Source organism: Sturnus vulgaris, chromosome 8 (assembly GCF_052056855.1).
Source record: "Sturnus vulgaris isolate bStuVul1 chromosome 8, bStuVul1.hap1, whole genome shotgun sequence".
In the NCBI taxonomy this organism is placed as follows: Eukaryota; Metazoa; Chordata; class Aves; order Passeriformes; family Sturnidae; genus Sturnus; species Sturnus vulgaris.
Genome location: NC_142250.1, coordinates 19,836,820 through 19,862,630, shown reverse-complemented (window position 1 = coordinate 19,862,630; position 25,811 = coordinate 19,836,820). Strand labels below are relative to the sequence as shown.

Genomic DNA, 25,811 nt, shown 5'->3' with positions numbered 1-25,811 from the left:
ATCTGCTGCATATGCCTCATACATGATTTGGACTGCTTCTTTACTCCTTTCTTCTATGCTTAGAAGGGCTTCAAAGATATGATGGAGAAAAGAAGATGGTGAATTCTTCTGTTTCTTTTCTGCTTCTTTCTTCTTGGCCCTTCACATTAATACCTTCTGTTAGCATTGCAAAGGGCTTTTCACAAGCTGAGAACCCAGAGGGCCAAAAGCTCTTGGAGTAGAAAAAAAAAGCTCCTTAGTGTTTCTTAAACTTTCATGTGAAAGCTCAGCAGAGAAAAGCTCTTCATAGTGCAAGTTTCTGTGATGAAGATCAGAACCTTTCTTCTCACCTAGTCTTTCTTAACTGACAGAAAGTCTTTGTGCCTTTCCCCATGTCTCTTCACACATTGAATTGGGTGGTTGTCAATTTTAACAGACAGAGAACTAAGCACTTCACTTTTGGGGGGGGCTTGGTCTGAGTGGTGACTTCTTGAACTGGGTTATGACTAGAGGGTTTGATTTTGGGTTATGTTGGTTTTTTGGTGATTTGGGAGTTTTTTGTATGTTGGTTTACTTTTCCGGTTTGGTTTTTTTTTTTTTTTGCAAATTCGATAAACCACGACTGTATATGGTGGGAAGGGCGGAGCTGAAGGCTCAGTATTACAGCGTCCAGAAGCTCTGACAGGCTCCCATACCCACTACATACTTCTCAAAAGCCACAGTTTCAACTGGGCCTGAAACCTAACAGCGAGTCACAGTAGGTCTTGCGTATTTTAAAACCTAAATGGGAAAGTACAGTGGTTAATGTAATTAGCACCTGCTAAGAGGATAAGCTTGTTTTCTCTAGCCTGTGATCATCCACGGGCCCCGCTGCTTTTGGAGCTTGCCCTGGCCCCTTCACGCTGAAACGAGAGCACAAATGAAGGTGTTCCAGAGCACTGCCTGGCCCCTGCCATGGCCGGGAACGTTTGTGTCCGGGCTGGGCACAGCGGGGCGGCTGCGCGCTGGGAGCGGGCCCGCCCCTGCCGGCCGGGCCCATCGCTGCATTGACACACCGGCAATGCCGGGGAGTCATCGGCCTGAGCGCAGGGTCTCGCTGCTGACTCTGCGGCTCGGTCCTGAGTAACGACCGGCGGTGTTCGGGGGAACAAGCCACCGGAGCCACCTTAGCCTTAACCTGCCCTGGCCGCCTCCCAGGCCCCGCCGCACTCCATGTCCCAGGAGGCAGCGCGGCCGCCGCCTTTGTCACGTGTTGTCCACCGGTATCGCTGGGGGCGTTGCCCAGACTCAGCGGTTTGGGGCGGAAGGGACCTGAAAGGCCACGCCGTTCCCCTCGGCCCAGAGCAGGGACACGTCCCGCGGGCCCGGGCTGACCGAATCCCCATCCAGCCCGGCCTTCAGCACTCCCCGGCATGGGGAAGTGGATCCGGGTCCTTCCCCGCGCACGCGCTGCCGCCCCGCGTCTTAACGACCACAACAAGCGGCCCGGCGGGCGCCCGCCCCTGAGGAACCGCGAGCCCCGCCCCCGGGGGCGCTGATTGGCCGAGGTTCGTGAGAGCTGGCGTCCCATTGGCCCGCGGCAGGAGCTGTCACAGGGCGGGGCAGCGCGGGGGCTGCCGGGCGGCACCTCCCAGTCCTGACCCCCGGCGGCTCCGGCTGCGCTCCCGGTCCGTGCGTCCCGCCGGGCCCGGCCGGCTCCGGCAGCTGTGGCGGGCGGGGCGGCGCGGGGGGAGGGGAACCGTGTCCCCCCCGAGCGGGCCCGGCGGCGGCAGATGAGGTGAGACCCCGCCTTCGTTCGGTGCGTTCCGGGCCCTCGGGAACGCCGCTCCTGCGGGGACTCTGCGGCGGCAGCGCCGAGGGCGGCGGGCAGAGGGGCCGTGCTCGAACCGCCCCGGGCCCGGCCCCGCCGGCGAGGCGCGTGTCCAGGGAGGAAGCGGGGCCGGGGCGGTGGTGGCGGGGCCCGCGGCCAGCCCGGGGGGCGAGGCCGCCCCGGGGCGCGGCGGGGACGGGGCAGCTGCTCGCCGTTCTTTCTTTGTTCGCGGGCGCTCCGCTCGGCTGCCGGGCTGTGGCCCCCGCTCCGCTGCGGCGCTGGACCCCGCTGGCGGGAGCACGGCTGAGCTGCCACCTCCAACTGCCTTTCCGGAGCCCGGAGCAGTCCCCGTTCCTACGCCTTTCTGGAGTTTTTCTCTAGCTCTGACACTGCGGAGGGCTCAGCTCTTGTCAGGAGGCATTGGGCGTCTGGTTGTCATGTCGCTTGTGGAAACAAAAATAACAAAGGTAGTAGGTTGCGTCTGGAATGCTGGCTGACATTAGGGCCCTAAAACGACAACGTTGGTGATACAATTTGTGCTTATCTTGCCCCACCTAGGTAATAACTTAATGTTTCTCAGCAGCCATTATGCATAAAATAAATTTAAATTCTCTTTCGTAGTTACGTTTAGATGTTGTCAGAACTATATTTGTTTGCTTTATAGGTGAAAAATCCTAAAGATGAACAGCAATGCACTACACGTGTCTTCAAAGCTGCCTTGGCTAGAAGTGGAATGTAGTTTCCTGACAGATCTTCTTACAAGGAAGTTGTAAATCCTTTCTAATGGCAAACAAGAAAGAGCCTCCTTTTTTTAATAAAGATAATATGGGACCATTTCACTACAAACTTCCTTTCTATGAAACTATGGAGCTCTTCATTGAAACGCTAACAGGAACCTGCTTTGAACTGCGAGTTTCCCCCTTTGAAACAGTTATTTCTGTGAAAGCTAAAATTCAAAGACTGGAAGGTACTATTCTCTCTTATTTCAGTGTAAAATTTATCACTTTAATCTTGTTTAAAAAATCATAATTGCTAAAATCGAATCAGAAAGCTTTAATGTCATGTTTAGCAATATGTATAAAAAAACAGGTGCTTAGTTTATGGCTTGGGTTTAATTGAAGTTGAGTTGCTTTTCTGTTCTTTCCATTTTCTATAAGCTCATGCCTTAGGCTTCACTGGAATTGGTATGTTTGCTCTTCTGGTGGGTTGGTTGGGGTTTTTCTCCTATGTACAGTTAAGGTTAATCTTTAAAAAAGTCTGTGGATTCTCTGACCCTAGGTGTTTGTTAACTAGCAAGGTTATAAATATGAGCCTTGCAATATGTGTATATTGTAACTGACCATCCTTTAAATTTGCTGCTATGTTTGTTGCTGATTAGGTTAGTCAGTTTATGGTTTTTTTATGATACTGCAGTCACAAGAGCAACTGCAGTGCAGGCAAATCCCAAAGGCAGCTTTAAGTTACTGATTTGAATTTTGTTTAGGTGAGTGATCTTTTGCTGCTAGATAATTGCTCTGGCTGAGCAATGCTTATCTTAAAGTGATAAACTTGACACATTTTGCGAAGTGAAAATCTCCTTTAAGTTATGAGACCAGTCCTGATGCTTATGCAAGAAGAACAGGTGTAGATTAGTCCCCTCTTACCTCTTTTCCTCTCTGGTGAGGATGACTTGCATGAAAAAATGTGATTTGAAATATTTATATAGTCACAGTTTAAGCATTGCATCCTCTATCTTCTTTTTCACTTTGGAGGGGTTTAAAGAATTGTACAGCTCTAGAAGCTGAGTGCATCAGAGTTGCTGATTTTAAGAAAAGGGATCCCCTCCTTCCCTAGTAACCTGTACGTGTTCTTCATCCTTCTGTCTATGTGGAACCCGTCCTCTGGGAGATGTAATATAATGCTGTTGACTGGAATCTAAGATACTCTCCTCCTCTTATGGAAATCTGCTCTAGTGGATGGAAAAAAACCCAGACAGCTGGCACAAGTCTTAAAACACACAAGCATTGCAACAACAGAGGGGACTGTTTGCTAGTAAGATCCACACAGCAGAAGCTCCAGTGTGCACGAGTGGAGCTTACATCCGTGTAGGTACAATAGGGCAGCTGTGTGGATGGGCTTTTGTTTGCTGTGGACAAGGCCATAATTAGTAGCAAGTCAGAAAATATAACAAGATGCTTCTGGAGGTTAGAGGCGAAACAAGAAAAGGAAAGGGGTTTTCCTACCTATAATTGAATATAGGAGTAGGAGAGATGCATAGAGCACTAGCTAACAGTGAATTAAACGGTAGCAAAGGCAGGAGAGAACAGAAGGCAGGCTGTCTGAGCAGTATCAGTGATGGAGTGAGCTTTAAAGCTCAGAGATGAAGAGATCAGTGGGAGATGTGAGGAAGAAGGATTTGAATTCCTTGTAGTCCAAAATGTGAGATTGTGAATAGCCGTACTCAGTTACACCTACAGCTTACAAAAGTGTCCTCGTTTCTTATTAGAAGAAAGAACAGCTCAGTAATGAAGTTATAATAACGCTTATCTGGAATTTTGTTTGCATGTTGTCATTCATAAGATGGTGAGGTAATTACGGCTTGGCTGCCTGCTGTATAGAATTAATAAGTAAATTTCATTAAACATGGAAGATGAGTTCACTGGTGCTTATCATTGAATTGTAAGAAGTCAGTTGTAATACTTTAATACTCCATAGCAGAGTTAAAATATTTTTACTGTTCTATATAATAATTTGTGGGAGGCAGAGTGAAAGCAAATTGATCAGTTACGTATGGACAAAACAGATACGCAATGACAAATTAATTTTATGTTGCATTTGGGGTCCCTATTGCATTTAAATAATAACAATTTTTCAGCGACAGAGTTCCTATTATAGTGCACAAGTTTGAGCAGTAAATCACCCAGATAGAGTGAAAATTCAGAAGTAATTTTGTTGTGATTTAGCATGAGAAGGGGAAAGCTTACATCTGTTCCTGTTTCTGCTGCTAGTTTTCTCTTTTTATTATTATATATCGTGTCAGCTTTTGTGAGATGTGAATCTCTCTTATTTAAGCTGCACTTCTGGTTGGAGAATGCCTCCTTACAGTGCTGGAACACTACATGAGGTTTCTAGTTATGCATATTTTCTTCATCTGGATGTTGGGGGTGATAGTATGTAAGCAAAGAAAGAGATGTTTTGAAAAAATGAGGTGAGACCTGAAAGCTCCAAGAAAAAAATCTGGAATTGTGTCAAGTTAACAAATTGTTGAAATATTACCAATGTCTTTAATTGTAAGAAGCTAATAATAAAATTGAAACAAGACAAATTGATCTTTGTCAACAACTGGAAAATCAATAGCTGTAGACTGTCTTCAGCATAATAAAAAAGCATAATATGGATGGTACGTTAGGAATTTTGTCTACTTCAGATACTGTTTGTCATTCTTGATGCCTGCTAGTGATCTGATATGGAAAGGCTTTGTTTAGACAGCTGTAGTAGACATTGGCACCTTACTAAGAAAGAGCTCCGTGTTTCCAGCTGTGTGTTTTCAGTGGTTTTAGTCGGCAAAGAATATACATAAAAGCTTACGGGTTCTAATGCATCTGAAATTTCAGTGCAAGTCTTCTACTTGTAAATTGAAGTTATAGAATATCTGATGTGTGTTTGGATCAGGTCCAGGCATTTGTCCTCAAATATGTTCTCTGTGAAGTAAGCAGGAGATTTGTTATAGTGTTGACTTTGGAGCCCCGGGGGTAAATCGCTCCTAGTCTTAAATTCACTGACTGAGCCCTTTAAAATAGTTCATCTGGGAAGAAACAGCTCCCTTTGTCTCTACTGGTGGCATAAAAGCTGGAATACACACACAGTGCTGCTAGCAGTGCTACCTACTCCATTGGTTTTACTTGTTAATCAGTGTTGATGGACATGGTATCTGTATTTCAAGGTGGCTTGAAATACTGAGCTTTAACATGAGTAGTACTTAAAAAATCAGGATTTCATTGAAAGAGGAGGTAATGGGGTTTTTTAAACTGAGATCTCTGTTTTCTCCTTTGCACAAGTCTTTGTAACTGCAGGGCTGGGCAGTCAGAAACACCAATTTTTGCACTGTTAGAGACAGATAGCATTCAGGTAGCATATTCGTAGTAGTGGCTAATTAATCTGTTAAAGAACCATAGACAATACCTGTAAGCATGTTTGTTAGAAAAGATAGGATTGAGTCTCAAGGGAGGAGGTAGGCATTGGGATTTAGTGGTGGTATTATTGTTGTTAGCTTGCAAGAATTAATTTTAATTCTTTGGTATGGAGTGTTAGGGCATTCATTTAAGTAGTTAGCTTTAAAATAAAAATCAAACTTGGTCATGGTTTGTTGGGTGAGTACTTGCAATTGAATTGTATGATCTGTGTATGTGGAAATATCGACCTTTTTAGATGAAAATTTAGATGTTCTCTTGTTCTTGTATTATTGTAAAGGGGGAAAAGAGAACTAGATTTCAGAGTACATCTTGATTTTAGTGTTCAGTTGGTGTTCCCTTGTGTTCAGCAGGGAACGACAGATGCAGCAGTAATTTTGTTGTGTATGTGTGTACTCAGTTCATCATGTGAGTTTTTATTTTTCTTTGGTCCTTTTACTGTCGTTATTTTGCTGCTGGTGTACAGCAGCTTTACTTAAATAAAAGGAACTAGAAGAATGTCGAGCAGACTTCACGTGGATATTGTAATTTCTTTCAATATTCTGTGAATTCAGAGTATGTCACACTGATATTTATTACTATTTGCATTAGAGAAAATAGCTGTGCTTCGGCCGGGACTGGAGTAAGTGGATTGCACAAGTGTCATGAATTTTTAACAGAACCAATCCTGCTTTTTTCTGTTTACTATTTTCCCCCTGCATCTTCTATTTGCTTTATGATTTGCCTGTTTACTGTGCTGATACAGAAGTTCATGAAGCATTTTTTAAGCTTGTGCCTTATCTGAGCTGGGGAAACATTTCTATGAGTGCAAGACTGCTCAGAGCGAGTTGCTGCCCAGAGCAGCATCTGGAAGTTGTAAAGTAAGGTCACCTTTGTCAGGAAATTTTGTTGGCCTGCATTCAATTACTGGTGATTTGCTGTCTTTAGTCTGTTCTTAGTGAGTCCCTTGGACAAAGAGTAGGTCAGTACTGGCTCCATTTATGCTGCCGTAGTTACTGTCATTCAAGTGAAAGCTGGGAGTTTAACAATTAGGAAAATGGTCCTGCTGCTGTAAGTTGTGGGCTTTTGCATGTCTTACTAATGTAGCCAGTTTGTGGGGGAAAATGAGACTGTCAGCCCAGCCTCTCTGTATAAAGAGGCTCCATCAGTTTCAACACTGAATGAAAGATAAGTGCAGTTTGAATTTTGACAGTGAAATGTATGTGGCATTATTAAACATAGGAACTTTATACCCACAACATAAAATCAAGGTTTTTTTCTGAAATCTACAGGGATGTTATTTTTTTTTTCCTGTGTCAGACTTGACCAAATCAGTTTCTGTGGTGAACCTACTTAGCATGTCAAAAAGAAGAGTTAAGGGAGGGAACCTTGTATGTGATGTGCTGATTCAGAGACAGGATAGGGTAGCTGCTTCTCTCCTTCCCCCATTTTAGTAGGTCACATTGTCAGTGCACCTACAGCCATTTCAATAGGTAGTCTGCAGACTCTTCTGTCCTCCTGTAACTGAAATGAGCCTGGCCAGCTCATTTCCATTTGAGCACCGAGATGTAGCTTATTGCCCTGCTTACCTCTCAGTAGTGATTTGGGGCAGGCCAGTGATACCATCATGTGTTGCTTAGGGAGAGGGTATAGTGGTTGGGTATCTCACAATTCTCATTATTGTTGGCAGTTGTACATGCTGATCTTGTGTGCAAATGTCTCCTCAATAAATCCTTACTATAATCCAGAAAAAGGCCAGCTGATGAATATTTTGCTGCCTCTGAAGCTATAAAGCACATACTATTTCCTCAGTGTATAGATACAGAATTCTAAGAAAGCAGTATGAAAGGGAATAAGTAATAAAGTTGTGTCTGTTTCCAATCACAGCAGAGTATCCTCTTTTCATCTGTTCATTTCACCAAAAATACATTGTCATTGTTGAATGAGAAAACCATGTTTCACTCCAGTACTGCCAGCTGCAAGCCAGCCTTTTTAATAAATACTCTCTCAGTTTATCAAAGTAATTGGAAATTGCTCCTTGGAGGCTGCTGAAACCATAACAAATGCAGACAGTAATCAGATTGTTTGTAATCAGAAGAGTGCAAAACAACACAAAAAACTTTAATGTAGACTCACTGGTTATTGCCAGCTTGTTCTTTTGCTTACACTGCTGACTTGTAACATAACCAATAACCAGCTATTAAATAGCTGGCAGCGTAGTAGCAATTATATTAGGCTACTGTATGAAGATACTCTTCTTATAAATGTCCTGTGAACTTCAGAGGATATAAGATTCCTGTTAAAAGTAATCAAGTGGAGTTGTTCATTCAGAACAGGGAAGATTTGGATATGTGCTGTGGTGAGGAGATTGTCATCTTCTGTAAAGCCTAAAGAGAAACAATGACTGTTCCTCCAAAGTGCACTCCCCCTTCTGCAAAGGGATGTCTCCTACTTGCCTGTTTAATATGCTTGGACTTGGATCCCCTCTTCTTCCTTGGGTATTGGGAGCTTTGTGCCCTTCCTCTACCTAGCAAGGGAATACTTTGCTGATCTTGCCACAGCTTGCTAAGCATTCTCACAAGCCTTCAAAAGCTTAGATGATTTTGGGAACTATCTGGAAGACTCTGATCTTTGTGTTCCCCTCCTGCCCGATGTATTTAGGGAAGGCTTACTGTGTAGCACTGCCACGTCCATTTCCTTTTAAGTATCTGAACATGCAATGAATAAAATTTTAGGATAATATTATTTTAATGTAACCTGTAGGAAAATGCATTTATAGATTTTGTTCCTTGGTATGAGAAGTGGTGTTTAGAATTTTTTTTAAAAGTAGTTCTTCCTCTATAGATATACATTTTAATTAACATTTGTCATGAATGCACAGTGAGAGATCTTAATTACCTGGGTTTCACTAGACAAACTGAACAACTTCCTTTTGATGCTGGAGGGAAGATTTTTTTTTTTTTTTTTTGGTGGTGGTGGTCTGATATTTCTCATCCTTTTGTAACTGTCTTCATTTGTATTCTATCCAAAATTCGGAAGGTAGTAGCATTCCAGTAAAAATGTGTGAAGACCTCAAATTGTACCAGCTTTTGCTTATTATCTTTAATGTGTATTACAACTGTATATAACTGAGTTGACTATGCATGCAAAAATAGTGTAGAATTTGGATTCTCTTTGCATAATCCACAGAATTTTAATAAGGAACAAATATTCTGTATACTTACTTTCTTATAATGAAAAATAGCCAAATCACCCCAGAACTTGGGTTGAAAGTGAATATTACTGGATATTAGTAATAACATTCTGATGGCTTGAAAAAACACCCAGAATGAAACAAAAGTGTTTGTAGGATGAAGTTTAATTAAGTGCTCTGGTACTAAACTATACGTGCACACTTTGAGGTCCCAAACCAAGCAGGGATAGGAACGCATTTGCACTTCTCATCACTGTAAGAGAGCTGCCACCAGTCACCTTAATGTGACTGTGTCTGTACTGTGAGTAATACAATGTACCAGTCTGTGATTGCATTATTCAGCAGTTTTGTCAGTAGAAGTTGTTTTTTTTATCCTGATTTTCCTGTTAGTAGACATGAAGTTCAGACAACAGGAAAAAACCTCTCTTATCTGGTGATTTGAAAAAGCAAGTATTCAATAAGCCTGAAGCAGTTGAACACTTCTACACACACTCTGATGAGCCACAAGATTAAACTTTGTGTTTGAGCTAAAGCCTTTGGAAAATCTTTCGTTTTAATAACTATTTGGAGATTGGATGTCATGGCTAAAGACAGCTCAAGTGCCTGTCCTTGTCCTGCTTCTTCTCTTCTTTATCCTGTGATCCAGTTTCAGTCCGTTACCCCCCACACTCTTCAAAGAGACAATCTCCCCAGGAGCCCTCTTGCCAAGCCTTAAGTCATTTGTTTGTATGTTTTGTTTAGGTATTCCTGTCTCTCAGCAGCACTTAATTTGGAATAACATGGAACTGAAGGATGACTATTGTTTGGATGATTATAAGTAAGTATAGAATAAAATTAGGTTTCTAATTAATGTTACTAAATAATTGCCAGCATGAACGACAGAAAATGCTATAAAAACTTATTTATTGTTATTTACAGCATTTCAGAAGGCTGCACTCTGAAGTTGGTTCTGGCAATGCGAGGTGGACCTGTTAACACTAGAAGAGGTGGGTGTTAAGGAAGTTAAAGATAGTGGTTTTCCTGCAATGTCTTGTAACTGTAAAGAGCTTCTCCTAGGTAAGCATTTTAGACAATCAGACTTCAGTCCCAAATTAATTGGAAAAATACTTAAAAATTTGTGCGATTTTTTTTCTCCATCTTCTCTTAGCATATAGAGTGCTCCTTGTTTACTTTTAAATTAAATATATTTGTATATACAGAATCATCAAGTCATAAAACCATCAGTTCTTCACTTGAAGAAAAAATTATTCTGGAATGTCATGATACAAATAATTTTTAAAATATGGTTGATAAGAATCAGACACTGCTGCAGTCAGACAATAAACTTGGTTATGTGGATCATATGTGTAGGAGTGAAAATGAAGAAATTCCCTTGATAATTTTCACTTGGGAATAAACTCGGCATATCTTCTATCTTGGGAATTCCTGTTATAAACCAAGCTGAGCTCTCAGAGATGCTCAAAAGAACAATAATAATATTTTGGTTTTATTTTGTTTTTTTTTTAATCTTTTTAGTTCCTGTGAAAGATCCTATCAGGGAAATGGCTGAGTACATGGATCCTGCTAGAGACAAGATGTGGGAGAAAGGGCCATCCAACAAACAAGTGACCTTCTTAGTGTATCGAGAAGGAGATCGGTTGAATTTCTTCCGTGTAGTTGACCGGGGCGATGGCACTTTAACACCACTGTCTGAATCTTTGAGGTAAAGTTGGTTTTAATCTTGATCTTATTCTTCAAAAGTGGGTTGCTGTGTAATTTTAAGCTGTGTTTGTTGATTTTATCAAAAGAGTATGTGGCATATTCCAGAATTATTCCTTTAGGGCTATTAAATTGTTGTAACTACATAACAGCACGGTAGTGCTTTGTGGTCAGTGGTTGTGATAATGGTTCTGTTATCACCGTATGCATTAATATAGTGAGATAAAACTGACTTCATACTTCAGGCAATTCTCAACATTCCAGTTCTTTCTGAAAAGGAACGTGTTGCAGGAGAGTCAAATGAATATTTTATTAGATATTAACAACTTCTGTTAAGCACTTTCTCTAAATTCTTAAGGCATATGTTTAATTTTGTAAACATTTCCCTGTTCACACAAAATTTTTTTTTCTATGGACTGAATGATTAGTCAGGAAGATAGTAGATTGGCAGTGCAATCCTGTGGGTTTTTAGTTTCTTGGTTGGGGAATGGTTGTTTGGTTTGAAGGGTGGTTTTGTTATGCTTCTTGTGGGGTGGGGATTTTTTTGGTTTTACATGGATTTTGGTTGGGAGGTTTGTCCGTAGGTTTTTTTATGTCTTATGTTTTTCAATGTACTGAGGTAATTACCAATACAGCCAGATTTTGGATGTAATTAGGCCTCAGGTTAGCTACTGTTGAGTACCAAGCTTGTGTCAATTGCTGTCAGAATCCAGTGATTTTATCATCAGGACAGGTGTATCACTTTACCTGCTGCATTGTAGTCGTAGTAAACAGTTTGGTAGTCTTTTCCCTAAAACTATCAAAATGGCTATTAAAAATTATTGCATTTTATTTTTATACTGCAGCTTTTGGGTAGGTACTTTTATCCTCTCAAAAACTTAATATTTGTACAGCTGTGAGGAAAGGAGTCCCTTTTCTGGGAATTAGCTGTATTTTCTCCTAAGCCTAAGGTGCTTTAGTGCTTTAAGTGACTTTTCTTGTTTCTATTTGCAAAGGGAAAGCAAGAACTTTGTACTGGATTTATATTCAGTTTGTATTCAGAATGATACTACTCTTAAAATTTTTTAGGACATCCATACTTAAGAACCACTGACAGAAAGAAATATCAAATTCCCACATTGTTATACATAGTAGAAAGATCTAGTGTTTGATATACAAGGAAGAGAAAATACACAAATATTTTAGATCTGTGATTTTTATCTTTCAGCCCCTGTAGTCTTTCAGTAAATAGCCACATATGTTATTGTTTGAAATAGGTTTAAAAAAGCATAATTGGTTAAGAACTGAGAATCTGGCTACTGCACTGGGCTAGATACACTTCTGGAAAGATGAGCAGACTGGTATAATTCTTGTCCTTGCTGCTACCCTGACTGTTACCACTTTGTTCCTATTTAACCTCTGGCTCCAGTGAACATCAAAACCCATTCACAAAGCTGGGACTGTGGATGCTATACTGTGAGTTAGTGCAAGGAGTTGTCATAAGCAGCTTGAAATGCAATTTTTCAATAGAATGGGGTCCCTGGTGTCTGCCTATGTGTCCAGATTTTAGTGTGTGTGTGTTGACTTTTTTTTTGCCATTTAAAACTGGTGTAGATGATGGTCTGAAAGTCTTTGTACTTTTCCATTGGATAATCCTAATGTACAGATTTAATAGTAATTTTACTGAGATTGGCTAAACGTTGCAAATGGGAGGAGTAAACCACACTCGTTTAGCTCTTACAAGATACCTGGGTAAGCCTTTCAAAGCACAGCAGCACGTAGGAAAGTCAAATGCCTTGGGCTTAAGAAATGTGCTGGCACTGGTCAAGTGAACCAGTTGGGTTGGAAGCCACTTGAGTTGAAAACATTCAGCTTGAGTTGTTTCTGTTTTTCTGTGTTAACTATGGGAGTTCATTTACTAGCTTTTCTATTAAGGCAGATAGTAATTTGGAGGGGAAGGAAATCCTAATTGTTGAGTTTGTTATCATGGCTGGGTGAGACACTGGGAAATGAAAAAAGTAGCAAAGGGAGGAGAGAATGGAAGCAAATCAGACCTTTTTGTTTGATCTTTATAGAGTAAAGCTGTGGGTCTGAATACTACTGTTTTCCATACTGACAGATGTGTTCATATGTGTGGGTACATTGGTGATTAAAAATTTTGAAGTACATGTTTTATCATACTTTTTCACATTGCTGATACTTGGAGCAGAATTCATTGAATGAAATTCAGAAATGAGACATTGGTTTTGGGTTTGTTTTATAGCTCTCTAGATAATTTTATTTTATCTGTGGTTGGAGTACTGGTTAAAACGTGACAAAAGTATAAATCCATACAGTGATCGTTGTCTGGGTTAGAAGAGTGTTGAAGTTGTGGTGGAGGACTGGCAGACACTGGTGCTGAAAGGGTTTCAGCAAGCTAATAGTTTTTGAGATGTACATTTTACAAGGAAGAGCTCAGGAATGTTGACACCTATGGACAAAGTAAATTTAAAATTTACTCACTGTAAAATGGGCTGAAAATATAATTAATATCAAAACTCCATGTCCAACTTCGATAATCTTACAATCACATTAAAGCAAACAATCCTTTTATCACCCCCCCCTTTTTTCTTTTTTTGGTGTGTGTTCTTGGCCCCATTTGTCAGCAAATGGAAGAAAAAGATAACAATTATTTTTGCATTTAAAAACAAAAATCAACCAAACATGAAACATAGCACTTTGCTTTCCATCCTTACCTAGCAGGAAGGGACGTTTAACAAATTCTTTTGACTTGGTGATGTAAACCTTTGTAAAGATAAAATTTTGGAATTATTTTTTTAGTGTTGGGTTTTTACCAGGAGAAGTATGTGTATGTAATATTCGTGCTAACTGTCCCCATATGGAATTACTCAGGTTCTGGTCTATTTTGCTGACTCTCGGTTTGCATTTGCTGCTGTCTTGCTCTTCACACTGTCTCCCAGCTGTGCTCCCTTTGGAATTTTGTTACATTTTAGGAACTGGATTTGGAGAGTCAGTGCAAAAAATGCTGGCTCTAAAGGCAGCAGGATATTTCCAAGAATCAGGTAAGATGCCAGCTCTAATTAGTGATATTTTCTTTTCGGTACTGACTTCCACATGACTTTTAGTCCTTCCTTGATCTCTTTTGGAGAGCTGAATCTACTAAGATATTTGTATGAACACAGGGAATTAGGGGAATTGCCTGATTGTCATGATTTCTAGATGCTGACAACCTAATGGAAGAACTAAAGCACTCTTTAAAATGTACGATGTGCAGTGTTGAAAATGCATCAATTTGTAATGAATGGGACAGTCCTAATAGTTCTTTCATTTTGCTGTCAGATGTTGAATGTGTTACTGATCAAAAGCAAGCTTCATTGCTTCATAGGAAAAACAAGTTAGATGCTGATTTTTAAAACCTTGAGGTTTTGCACTCTGTTAGAATGCAGAATGGAAGAAGGAAATGTCTTGCTATAAGCTTTCAGTGACTACTGACTTAAAATATTTCGTCTTGGGACTAGCAATTCTAATCGATTTATTTTTTTCCAAATATGAGACTCTTTGGAATCTTTGGAAACCTCAACTGATCTTTTTTTTTTCTTTTTTTTTTCTTTTTTTTTTTTCTTTTTTTTTTGAAAAGGAGAAATAGAATATCACATCCACATGGGTGACCCCTCCATTTCCATTTATGGTGAGAACACCCCTCAGGATGGATAGAAATTTGGACTTTTCCTTCCATGCCAGTGTCTGGTTAATTGGAAAACTGATCAGCTTGTTGTCTGAGTCACACACTTAACAGCTTTGGCCATATCTTCAGGAGACATTTGTGGAACTGGATATCCCCTCTGTGGGGAAAATATATAGTGAGTGTGAACCAACTGTATATGATATAACAACTTCCCAGAAGCGTGGCTGTGTTCAGATTTCAGCAACATCACTTTGCCCTAATAAGGGATGCTTATGTGGATAAATGGATTTGAAATATCTTTGCATACAGTTTTACATGATGTTTTGTCAACAGATCAACTACGGATATGACTTCCTAGTTGTGAGAATACTCTACATTGAAAATGTAATTAAATTATTTCATGAGAGGGTGAATACAAACTTTCTTTTATTTTCAGTGGTGGTTCAGTTTATAATTTATATGCTGATGATGAAGATGAGACAGAGGCATCACCTTCTGGCCAACAGATCATTGAGAATTCAATTACTATGAATAAAATGAAACTGCTCAAGGCAAAGATGGAGAACATGAATCTGAGTAAAAAGGTGAAATTGTGATTTCAGTTTTTCTGTCATGAAATGACTTGGGCTTTCCTTGTGCTGACTTCTCTAAAAAGTAGATCAGATACTCTGCCATATTGAGAAGTCAAGTTATCACAGATAGATGATTTCTCAGCTATTTATGTAAATACTATTGTATAAACATTCTGCTGAGGGGCACTATCATTCCTGGGACCTACCTGCCCTCATTCAAAGAATTCATTACTAGTTCTGGATTTATTTGCAAGGGTAGATCTTTTGGGTGGGTGGGTTGGTGGCTTTTGTGATTTTTGTTTGTTTGGGTTTTTTTCTTCCAATACTTTAAGTAGCATTGTTTTGCAGTATTGCTCTGGTAAAAGTCACTGTTTCTCTTAAAATGAAATTTCATTAGATATACTGTAACTGAAAAGCCTATAAAGTGATATATGGGAATTATATAATCTTGAAAATAAAATTTTAAACTGATGCTCATGTGTGACTAGGTTTCCTGGATGTAAAATGAAGAGATTATACTTCCTTACATTGTTTGTTGTATTTGAGACCTGAAGCTCCTCTGGATAATTTTGATGACATTCTGGCTTCCCTTTTCTGTTTCTCTGATCACTGATTTATTGAAAATATTTCATGATTATAATCTTTGATTTTATTACTCAGATGTTAGGGTGAAGTCTTGATGGCTAGTGACACATGAGGGAGTAGAAAGAATGATCTTGACCTTTCCTGGCCTTACACTGTCTGAATTACTCAGAACATATTTTCAGTCAGCTCTTTTGCAGGCAACTGGAATTCAAATACTAATTGTTATTGTATCTGTATTTTTTGATTTTGGTTGGGCTTTTTTTTTTTTTTTAATAGCCTAAGAAAACTGTCAAGGTGAAACCTCGCCCTCCCATGACTCCTCGACCATCTAGTGGCTCAGTGGCTGCTGCTCGTCATCGCTTCCTGAGAGTGCTCCCCCATATTGGACAGTCGTGCCTACCTCCTCCTGGGAATTTGCACCAGTCAGAATCTCCCCAAAATGCACTTTCAGCATTGGCTACTTTGGCCACTGCTGGTAGAACAATGCCATCCACAGCTAATCACTTCCTTAAGGAAGATGACACTTGGCAGAGCAACTCTTGGTCTCAACCAGTCAATAGCATCAGGTTACCACCGAAAATATCTCGCGTTGAACTAGAAAATGCAAAACTACCTACAAATAGTATTCTGACTCCTGTTTCATCCCTGTCTGCAAATTCAGAAAAACCGTCTGAAAATGTGACCTCAGCAAGTGAGGAGGATGCTGTTTTGTTTCCAAATCTAACAAACGTGGAACTGTATGGAACAGAAGAAGAACATCTACCTGAACCAGATGCTTTTGCTTTTTTAACAGAAGCAAGCACTGCTGAACAGTGTAGTGAGATCTATGACATAGGAAAGGTGAACCCAGAGCTTGACCTGCCTGATGGAGACAAAGATTCTAAGGTTGTAGAGGAGCATAGAAAACCTATTGGCAAAGTGCTGAGCACTGCAGCAATGGAGACTGGTCTTCTCAGTACTCGTGAATTAAGTCCTCAGAAAAATCTGCTTTTGTCTCCCCTCCGGTATTCAGCACAAGTGGCACATCACAGTACTCTGAAACCACAAGCACCGCCCAGATGCTTTGAGGCTGGTAGCTTGAGATCTACGGCCTCCCCAAATGTGCTTCGATCGTTGGAAGTACGTAGTATAGCAGACTCCTCTTTTTCTAGGACCGCTAGATTTTGTAGTGTGAAAGTAGAGTCACTTGGCAAAAGACCTGATGTAATTTCTAAAGCAGAGGCTAGGGACATCACAAATGTGGCTAGCAAGGCATCCAAAGAACCTGCGAGTTCTGTAAGTAACTTAGGATTTCTGGCTTCGCTGGCCCGAAGCACAAACAGGGAAAGTTTACAGAGTTCCTGTGGGACTGACAGGTTTCGGACTTCTGGTATTGCACTACCTACAAACCTGCAGCATTTCCAGGAAGAAAGCTTTAGGAAAACTGCTCCTCCAAATGAAGCTGCTGAATATATTCTAGTAAGTATGCACGCGTCCAAAGAAATCAAAGTTTTTCTGGTTTTGTGATACTGATGTTACAAAACTACTGTGTGTGTGTGTCTTGTCAGGAGAGGCAGATGGGCTGTGGGAGGTGTATTTAAATCCCTGATTGTCTTAAACTGTTTTCTGAATGGCTGATGGTATCTACACTGCCTGTTTATCTAAACAGGTCCTAGAAGTAATTCTTCGTTAAGATTAAAGTGGTTGTTCCATTCACAACTGAAAGTATGAGTTACTTTAGTGATGGGGTTAGGAGTGTGTGTGTCAGAAGTGTCATCTGGCTTCTGCTGCTTACCGATTGTCATTTATTCCAAAGTGTGCCCAGTGACTGGCACGATACGTTCCAAGCTTCTGCTCTCTAATGTACTTGGCTATTGTGGTGTATTTTGAAGTATGGGGAGATTGATTAAATAGCCATTGAGGGTAAGGCTCTATATTGCAGAATTGTAACTTTGTGTGCTGAAGTTATCTTGGACTCTTTGTGGGTAGATTGATAAACATTGTTATCAAATAAGCTGATGTCAAACTACCTACATTTTCATTTAATTTCCATCTGCTAGTAATTTCCTTGTGGAAATTTTTCTTTTTTTTTAGTCTGCACATGGGCTTGGAATGAATGGAAGTATGGCAGCTGTAGGGAAAAGAGTAGGTAAGTAACTTACATAATACTTTAATCTTTCCTCGTATATCACACATAGAGAGGTCAAAATAATTTATCTTTGTAAGGCTTTTGGCGTCTAGAGTCCTTGCTGTATTACATTTCTATAGCATGGTTAACCTTTTAATATTGTAAGCAGTTCTTAAAAATGCAGATGGCATCCAGATCTTAGGTGGACCATAACTGCAGCTCTTTCTTAGCTTTTTTAATACTCAGTTAATCCTGCACATCATTTGTAGATCTAAATGTGAGTTTCTGTGCTGAAGTTTCCAAATTATCGGTTCTGTGAATACTTCTGCGTCTACTAAAATCAGAGCCAAATTTACCAGTAGCATTGTCTTTGAAAAAAGTGGGGAGGAAGCAATAAGGGCATGGATGCTGCAGAACACTGATATAGTGCAGATTTTTCACTGCTTTTTGTGCTTTTTGTACCCTAGCCTTGGTAACTGTGGAGTGCTTAATGTTTGACATCTACTGAAAAAAGGTGTGTTATGTGTAGATATTAACTGCTTATGTGATTAATTCGATTGAGGGGAAAGGAATTGTCTAAAATAATGCTTTTAAAGCTCTTAAAACAATGAGCTAAGGATTTTCAGCATGTTTAATTTTTCTTCTATGTATCTTTGACTTGCAGTTAGCAATTTTTCTTTTCTTTTCTGTATGACCTTAGGAAGAGGTAAGTATATATATTCCATATCCAGGTATAGAAAATTAGCTAGACAATAGGTGTTCAAATAACAGCTGTAACAGAAAAAAGTTATGTAATTGTAATGTTGGAGCAAAAGCTGCTAAAAGAGTGGTTTGTGCCTGTGTTTCACAGCTGTAGGTGCAGGTTTGACTTGGCAGTCAGTTAGTAAACAGGTCTGTCCTTTGCTGCTCCAGAGGTGATACCCTGGGAGCCGTGTCTGCATGATGGGAAAGCCTGCTAATACCTGAGTCACTTTGGATAGGACTGTGAAGAAAGCACTCCTCTGGTGAATCTTAGTCAAAAGTGTATTTTCCAAAAGGTGCCAGATATGACTTAGTGTGATCATATCATGCAGGCCCTTGAGAGAGATGTGGCTGGTAATGATTTGTTGTGTAACTGGCCAAAAGACAGATCACTTTTCACTGTAGTTGCTGTAGGGATGGAAATGTGAAGGTAGGTGTATAGTTTTTTCTGTTCAAGTAGGTCCACAGGGCCAGCTGTCTTCAAGTTCTGCCTGTTTCACAAACTGGGCTAACTGATGCTTCTGAAATTGTGTGCTTTCAGATGATGAAGTTGTTAACGTGGACAAACATTGCCTGGAAGTTTCAATGCTAAATAGGAATGGGGTGGGAGTGGTTGGTAGTGATGACTGTGATGTGTAGTGACTGCCTGGTGCTGCTGTTGAGTGTAGTCTGCTGCTTTTCAACTGAGAAATTACTGTTGGGATTAAAGGTGTGCAGGACAAAAAATACTTGTGAACTCATGAGATAACTTTTTGGGAACATCCTGACAATACAGCAGTAGAAACACTGAAAGAATGAGAGGATGCATTGGTCACTTTACTGATCCAGATGTGGGAAATACGCTTAAGCAAGTTGTGGACAAAGAACTTACTCCTATAGAGGAAAGGGAGAAGAAGAAAGGAGAAACCTTTTCTTTGCGTAATCTCCAGCTAATAAAGCCAAGACTGACATGGCAAAATGCAAAAATAAAGTAAACTTTAAAGTATAGAAATTTCACAAACATCTGCAAAGTGCCTAATGTAACCATGTGGCTAAGCAGAGGCCTGTAGTCTAATACTTCTGTTGCAATTATGGAGTACCAGCAAGATTTTAAAATGCTGCAGTACTTACTTGGCAAACTGGTATACTGAATATATTGGATGCTAGGTACTGCTTGTCTGGTTGAGTCTTTGTAAAGTCATTGTGCACAGTGCTTCCCCAATGACACTCTGTGCTTGTTTTACACCTGGGAAGACCATTAAGATATGTGTTTCTTGATTTGTTCTGTAACTTCTTGCTTATGTGAACTTTTAAGGGTGTTCAGAATAACAGTTCAGCACTGTGATTCCTCTTCCAAAGGTGTTCATAGGCTTGAGGTGTTCATAAGTTCAAAGGTGTTCATGTGCTTCCTGTTTTGGCTTTCAGGGTTTATTTTTCTCCTTTCCTTTTATGCTTTGGGGTTCCCCCCTGAAGTATCCCCAGAAATGCAAAATAAATCTGCATTTCAAAAGATAACATTTAACTAGTTCATGAATAAGTTTAAATGTCTTTGCTGTCTTTCTACTTCTGAAAGCAGGTGAAGCAACCCATCTTCCACCTGTGAATGGCTTAATTCAAGCAAAAAAGAAAATTTCAAAGCACTGCTTTCTTTGTGGCAAGAAAACTGGATTGGCAACCAGCTATGAGTGCAGGTAGGCTGAGTATATAACCAGCTGTTACTTTAAATTGATAGCTGATAGTTAACCAAAAAGTTTTCTTTGGTGCATGGTATTCCTTAAGCGCAGCAAATCAAAAGGCAACCTTCAAAAAAGTTGCAGTTCTCAGTTCAGCAGAATTGCAGGAATTAGAACTCAGGAATGTTGCCCCGTTCTGCCCTTGAGGTGTATATTCTTCCAGGAAGGTCAAGAAATAGAAGGTAACAGAATGGAAGATACCAGGAAATGAGCAAGATAAAAAAAACAATAACACTTTATATTGGTGGGAGGAGACCTTGCTATAGATGCATGTTCTGCAAAGTTTCTCATCAATAATGATACCTTTAACAACTTGAGGAAAAACTGAGTTTGGTAGAGTTTCTCAAATCTCCCTCAGATTTCTCCCTTTTGCAGGACATCTTCACAGTTTGTTAACTTATCAAAAATTTGTTGAACACAAATTTGGATTTTATATGTATTCTGTTTTTTGCAAGACTTCAGTCACCTTTGAGCATTTAGAGCATCTCAAACACAGAACACCACAGTGCTGGTCCCCCACATCATTACTTCTAGACAGCACTGTGAGACCTGGTGCTTGATGGTGGTCTTGGGAAACTGTAAAAAAAAACAGCAAAAAACTCCAAACGAACAAAAAAAAAACCCAATAGCAACAAAAACCACAGGGAAAAATAAATGCTTTCTCTGTTATTTTATATAAGTATTTTTTCCCCACAACCTATTTTTTTCTTAGTATTGTTTCCTATGAGCTAGTCTGGGTTGGGAACTGCTACACTGTGAGTGCTGTATTTGGAGCTGATCTTGGTTCACCACTACCAATAGCAAAATGAAAAAGAACTTCTGCCACTGGGGAATCATATAGAGAATTTCAGGGTGAGGAATTGTCTCCTTACTGACTCTTCAGTCTGATTTTGAAACAGTTCTGGATACTGCTCACTTTCCTGATGAGCAAATAGCTGCCAGCTCTTCTAAAGGTAGCAAAGCAGCTTGCCTAAGGTTAAAAATGAAGGGGGAAATGGCTCATCTCCAAGAATAGCATTTATTTTGGTTTCAAAAAGACCAACCATAGGATCTTTTACTAGAAAGCAGCATTAACCAAATAGAGAATACAGTCATATGAGAAGAGTTGTGGTTATGGGACTAAGAACCAAAGAAAAGCAAATTTATTTCCAGGCACAAGGCCTCAGGAACAGCTGCCGAGTTTATTATGAACCCAGATAGATAAATAAATAGGGAATCATAGTGTAATAGTGAGTTCAATGGGTAACACTCAATCCATTTCAACAGAATTCTGATTTTGAGTGGTGTCAGTGTTTTACTGTCAAGAAGCATCTCTATCAAATAATCAGGCAACAGGATACCAGTATGGGTCTCCAGGTAAAGCACTTGTCCAGATCATATATAACATCCAAAGTATGCTTTTCTCCTGTTAAGACTCTTAGCTGCAGAACTGTCAAGTTTGAAGCAAAAATCCTGATCTTAACTCATCAAAATTTCAACTGATATTGGATAGATGGAACCCTTTTGAAGTCCTACAGGAAGTTATGTTTCTTGTAGTTTGTCTGATGTCTTAACAGCTGATGAAATCTGTATTTATTAATCTTAGATGGCTATTTTGAGTTCATGCCAGGCAGAAGTTTTGCTAAAAACAACTGTTTTGATTGTCTGAGTGATGTCATGGTTTTGAATTGAAGTGCATGACATGGATTTCACCGGAGGGTATCTGAATTCTACAAACTAATATTGTGTGAGGTCCTTAAAAAAGAAGATAAAACAAAGCTCATCATTCTTAATTTATAAGTGTGTTTGATCCTTACTAGCTGGTTCATAGAGTACTGATCTTGATTAGCTTCCCAGCTGAAGAGACTGTTGGGTCAGAACTAAAACATTCAGCATGGAAAATTGTCATTTTGTGTACTCCACCAGTTAATGTTACCAGTCAAGGATGATAACAATTCAAACAGCTCTGTCATTTAACACATGATTAAGCAAATGTCTCTCAGCATGTCAGAGCATTAAAAGCTTCTAAAAGTTTGTAACTAGTAATATTTTTGATTCTTCAGATGTGGAAACAACTTCTGTGCAACACACCGCTATGCAGAGACTCATACCTGCACCTACGACTACAAGAGTGCAGGACGGAGGTATTTACAGGAGACCAATCCCATCATTAGTGCACCAAAGCTTCCCAAAATTTGACATGGTTGTGCTGCATGTGGCCACTCTGCTGTTGAAGAATTGTATTGAATTGAGAGAAGCACTTGCTTAAACTGCATATTTTTGCCATGCTCCATATTTAAAGGTTTGCCAAGTAACAAAAGCACATGAGGATGCATCGAAGAATAATGTGAACACTACTGCAGTTAAAACTTTTCTTCTTGGGTGAATGAAAAGTTAAAAACTAGTTTCTAAAAACTTACACTATGATTTAACTGTTACTGCACGTGTTGTGTTTTATATTTGGAAAAGCTATTTCACTAGACAAGTCTTTAAAGATGCACTTTACTAACTTTACTGTATAACCAGAGTTGAGGGGGTGTTGTAATGAGGGTGTCACGTAATGTCTTCTGTACTCTTGGTTTTGTCCATTTTGTGGTATTTTCTAAGTTATTTCACTAGAAAGGTCCTTCTCCCTCCCCTTTCTTCAAAAAGCCTGGTTTGAGATTTTAAGGGGATAGTGTGTTCCACCCCTCTGTTTCATTCTGATTGATATTCGTACGTTGTGTGTCCATTCTGAAAATTACATATCATCTTAATCACATTTTCTTAAAATAATGCTGTTTATATGACAAGTTTGTTTTTAAATAGAAGGTTCCCTCTTTGTTGCCATTAAATATAAGAAACAACTTATTTTAACTTTTTTTGTAATCCTAGATTTTTTTAAGACTTCACAACTTGCTTTGTTAAGATGTTGAATGCTGTTACTGGAAGAAGTTCTAATAAATATTAAATTTTATTCTTGTTTATGCTCTCATAAATGCACAAGTTAACTTCCCTCTTACAATGTGTTCTTAAATTAAAAGTTGGGCTCTGTTGGGAGGGTATATATTTTTTTTTTCAGCAAGCACTGGCTCATATCTGTTCATACTGGAGGTGATGGGAGGAATTCCCACCAACTTCATTAGGAATAGTGTGACCAACACTGTGTGCTTTAAATAAACCTCCTGAAGTCTTACAGGTGTACTAGCAAAGGCAACACAGATGCCCAACAAATGGCATGTATTAACCTTTCTCCCTTCCAGCTGATAGAGTATAAAGGCAATTCAGTAAATGCATGAGACAGCTCTAATGAATATGTAGCCACTGCAGAAACTGCTTTTGGAGGAATATACCTGCTGAAAGACTTTATTCTTTCATTCCCTTAATGCTTGTGAAGTATTTTTATAAGGATAAGTTGCATGAGGTGTTCCAGTATAAAGAGATTAATAAAAAACCTACAACAAACCACCAAAATAAAATAAATCCCCCCACATTGTATTTAGGTAATCAAATGTCATGGTCCCTGTCTTGTCAAAGTCGTCAGCTACTTAGTTGGTTGTGGTATTAAAATGATCTATGCTGCATTCCAATCAAAGGGTAGCAGCTTTGAGAATGACAGTCAAAAGGTGGATGAAAAAAGAAGAAAGATGATCACTGAAAGAATCTCATCCTTGAAGGAAATCAATTTCGTGTAGTCCACTTGAAACTTCATAAACCTGAAGTTTTCAGAGTGATGAACTTGGAAAAAAAATATTCACAATCATTCTTCTGGGCATTGATAAGATAAAAATGTCATTCCATGTGTGTGACTTCTGTGCTTGCTATTACTGGAGGAAGTTCCCCTGATCTGACAAACTTGGTGTTACTGAGCCGTGCTATGTACCATGAACTGCCTGGAGTTTTTTTTCATCTCCAGCATGGGAGTGTTTGATGCTGAAGGAAAAGAATAAGGAACGTGACAAATGTACAAGTGTTGTTTTCCCAGCAATTACATACAGCTCAGCAACATTCTGAAGACAGAAGTATTGCACTTGGTGTAGGTACTGTAGGGGTTTGGTAAGAAGTGGAATTACAATAATGTGGTCTGTGATCACTTAATCTGATTTTGCAGAAGTATAATTGTCAGGGAATTGTTTTCAGTGTGTTGGAATGGCTATACTCAAATTTTAGTACAACTACATAACAGATACATGGTAGGAGGTCTCTGAGTCACATCTCAATTTTGACTCTCTCTTTGTGCATATGTATAACGAAGTGCACAACAGTGCTTTCTTAGAATATGCAATGCACTAATAGTCTAATATCATGTGCATAGCTTCTCCTCATTTTTCTTATACCTCATTTTAATTATACTTAATACAGATACTTCTTGTTCAGAACTCCCTTGGGTTTTGTTCTCATGAAGTGTTCCAGGCATTAATTTTCAACCAGTAGTACAGCCACAAGAGCACTTTAATTTGAAATTAACTGTTTCAGTCATCAATTCAGATGCTACTGGCTTTTACCAAGTCTTGTGTTAGTTTCTGTTACGGATTAATGACTGTTTACTGTGTAAACTTAGTTAAATGGTTTGGGGTTTGAGTATTAGTGTACTGTGTTGCAATGCATCTGCTGAAGACAAATGTTTAGTTTTTGTGTGTTCATGTAATTAGATTATTGTATTATAAAGAGTCTACATACTGGAAGTTGAACAGTAACTTTGGTGTGTGCTCTTCTCTGCCTTCCTGCCAATATGTTTTGCTTGTTTCTTTTATGTTTGAGGACCTGTGAGACTAAGCCAGGCTGCTCTCTTGTTGAATCATCTCCAGGATTCTTGTGTCAAATTGATAGGCACCACAGAAGTGTCGGAAATGCTTTTGGATATTGAATTAAATAATACCTTTCTCTGGAATCTGTGGAAGCCCATGACGATAAAAATCTGTCTGCTTGCAGTTTCTGTCTATTCAGTTTGCAGTCCCCTGGGATGTAATTGCAGTTGTGCCTTCTGCTCAGTCTTCAGCTGTAGACAAGGCTAGAATTGTTAACTCATACTACAAAATATAAATTTTTTTTCTAGGTTTTTTTTTTCATATAATGGATTAGACACTTTGCTTTCTTTTCAAGTACTTCCAGCTTTCATCATGGGGCACTATCTTTGGGGTGTAAACTCTGGATTTGGTGTTGCTTCTGCCTGTAAGGAGTTGCTTCCACCTGCAGCTTTTGTGTTGGGTCACGTTTTTCTGATCTTTATGTAATTCAGGTTCATCTTGAGATGCATTTGACAGTTTTTCTGGTATCTACATTAGCACTGAGCCACAGTTGCTCACATGAGAACATTTATGTGGCTGAGAACCACATCTGGAAGCGTAATCTACTTGTTTGTGCATAACTTTTACACAGGGACGTTGTGGCAGGTTTTTCTTGATTTCTTTTGCATTCCCTTTGTGTGTGAAGCTGCAGAGAAACAACATCAGGGGGCAGCAGAGGCATTTAAAATGGGAAAAAGAATGGGGAAAAGATTTTGGGTCTGTCCAATAACGAGATTTACCAAAAAAAAAAAAAAAAAGTGGTTGGTTGTTTATGACCCTTACTCAGCCCACTCTGAACAGATCTGAGGAGGTCAGCAATAGGGTACATTCCTTCTCCTAATTCCAAAAGTTTTTTA

The 25,811-nt window shown here is 39.7% G+C and overlaps 1 protein-coding gene across 2 annotated transcripts; it reads left to right on the top strand.

The window, feature by feature from the left end:
- Positions 1–1,616: 1,616 nt before the first annotated feature.
- On the top strand, positions 1,617–23,144 carry ZFAND4 (zinc finger AN1-type containing 4). 2 transcript variants are annotated; one of them, XM_088169063.1, is made up of 10 exons: positions 1,617–1,756; positions 2,454–2,756; positions 9,872–9,947; positions 10,049–10,116; positions 10,646–10,832; positions 14,929–15,076; positions 15,926–17,107; positions 17,723–17,777; positions 20,053–20,167; positions 22,252–23,144. In XM_088169063.1, exons 2-10 carry the CDS (start codon positions 2,573–2,575, stop codon positions 22,385–22,387), a joined length of 2,151 nt encoding a protein of 716 aa, XP_088025189.1. In that variant the 5' UTR covers positions 1,617–1,756; positions 2,454–2,572; the 3' UTR covers positions 22,388–23,144. The 2 variants fall into 2 exon arrangements, with proteins under 2 accessions (XP_088025189.1, XP_014730806.1); XM_014875320.2 differs by having other exon boundaries at positions 20,050–20,167.
- Positions 23,145–25,811: the final 2,667 nt, after the last annotated feature.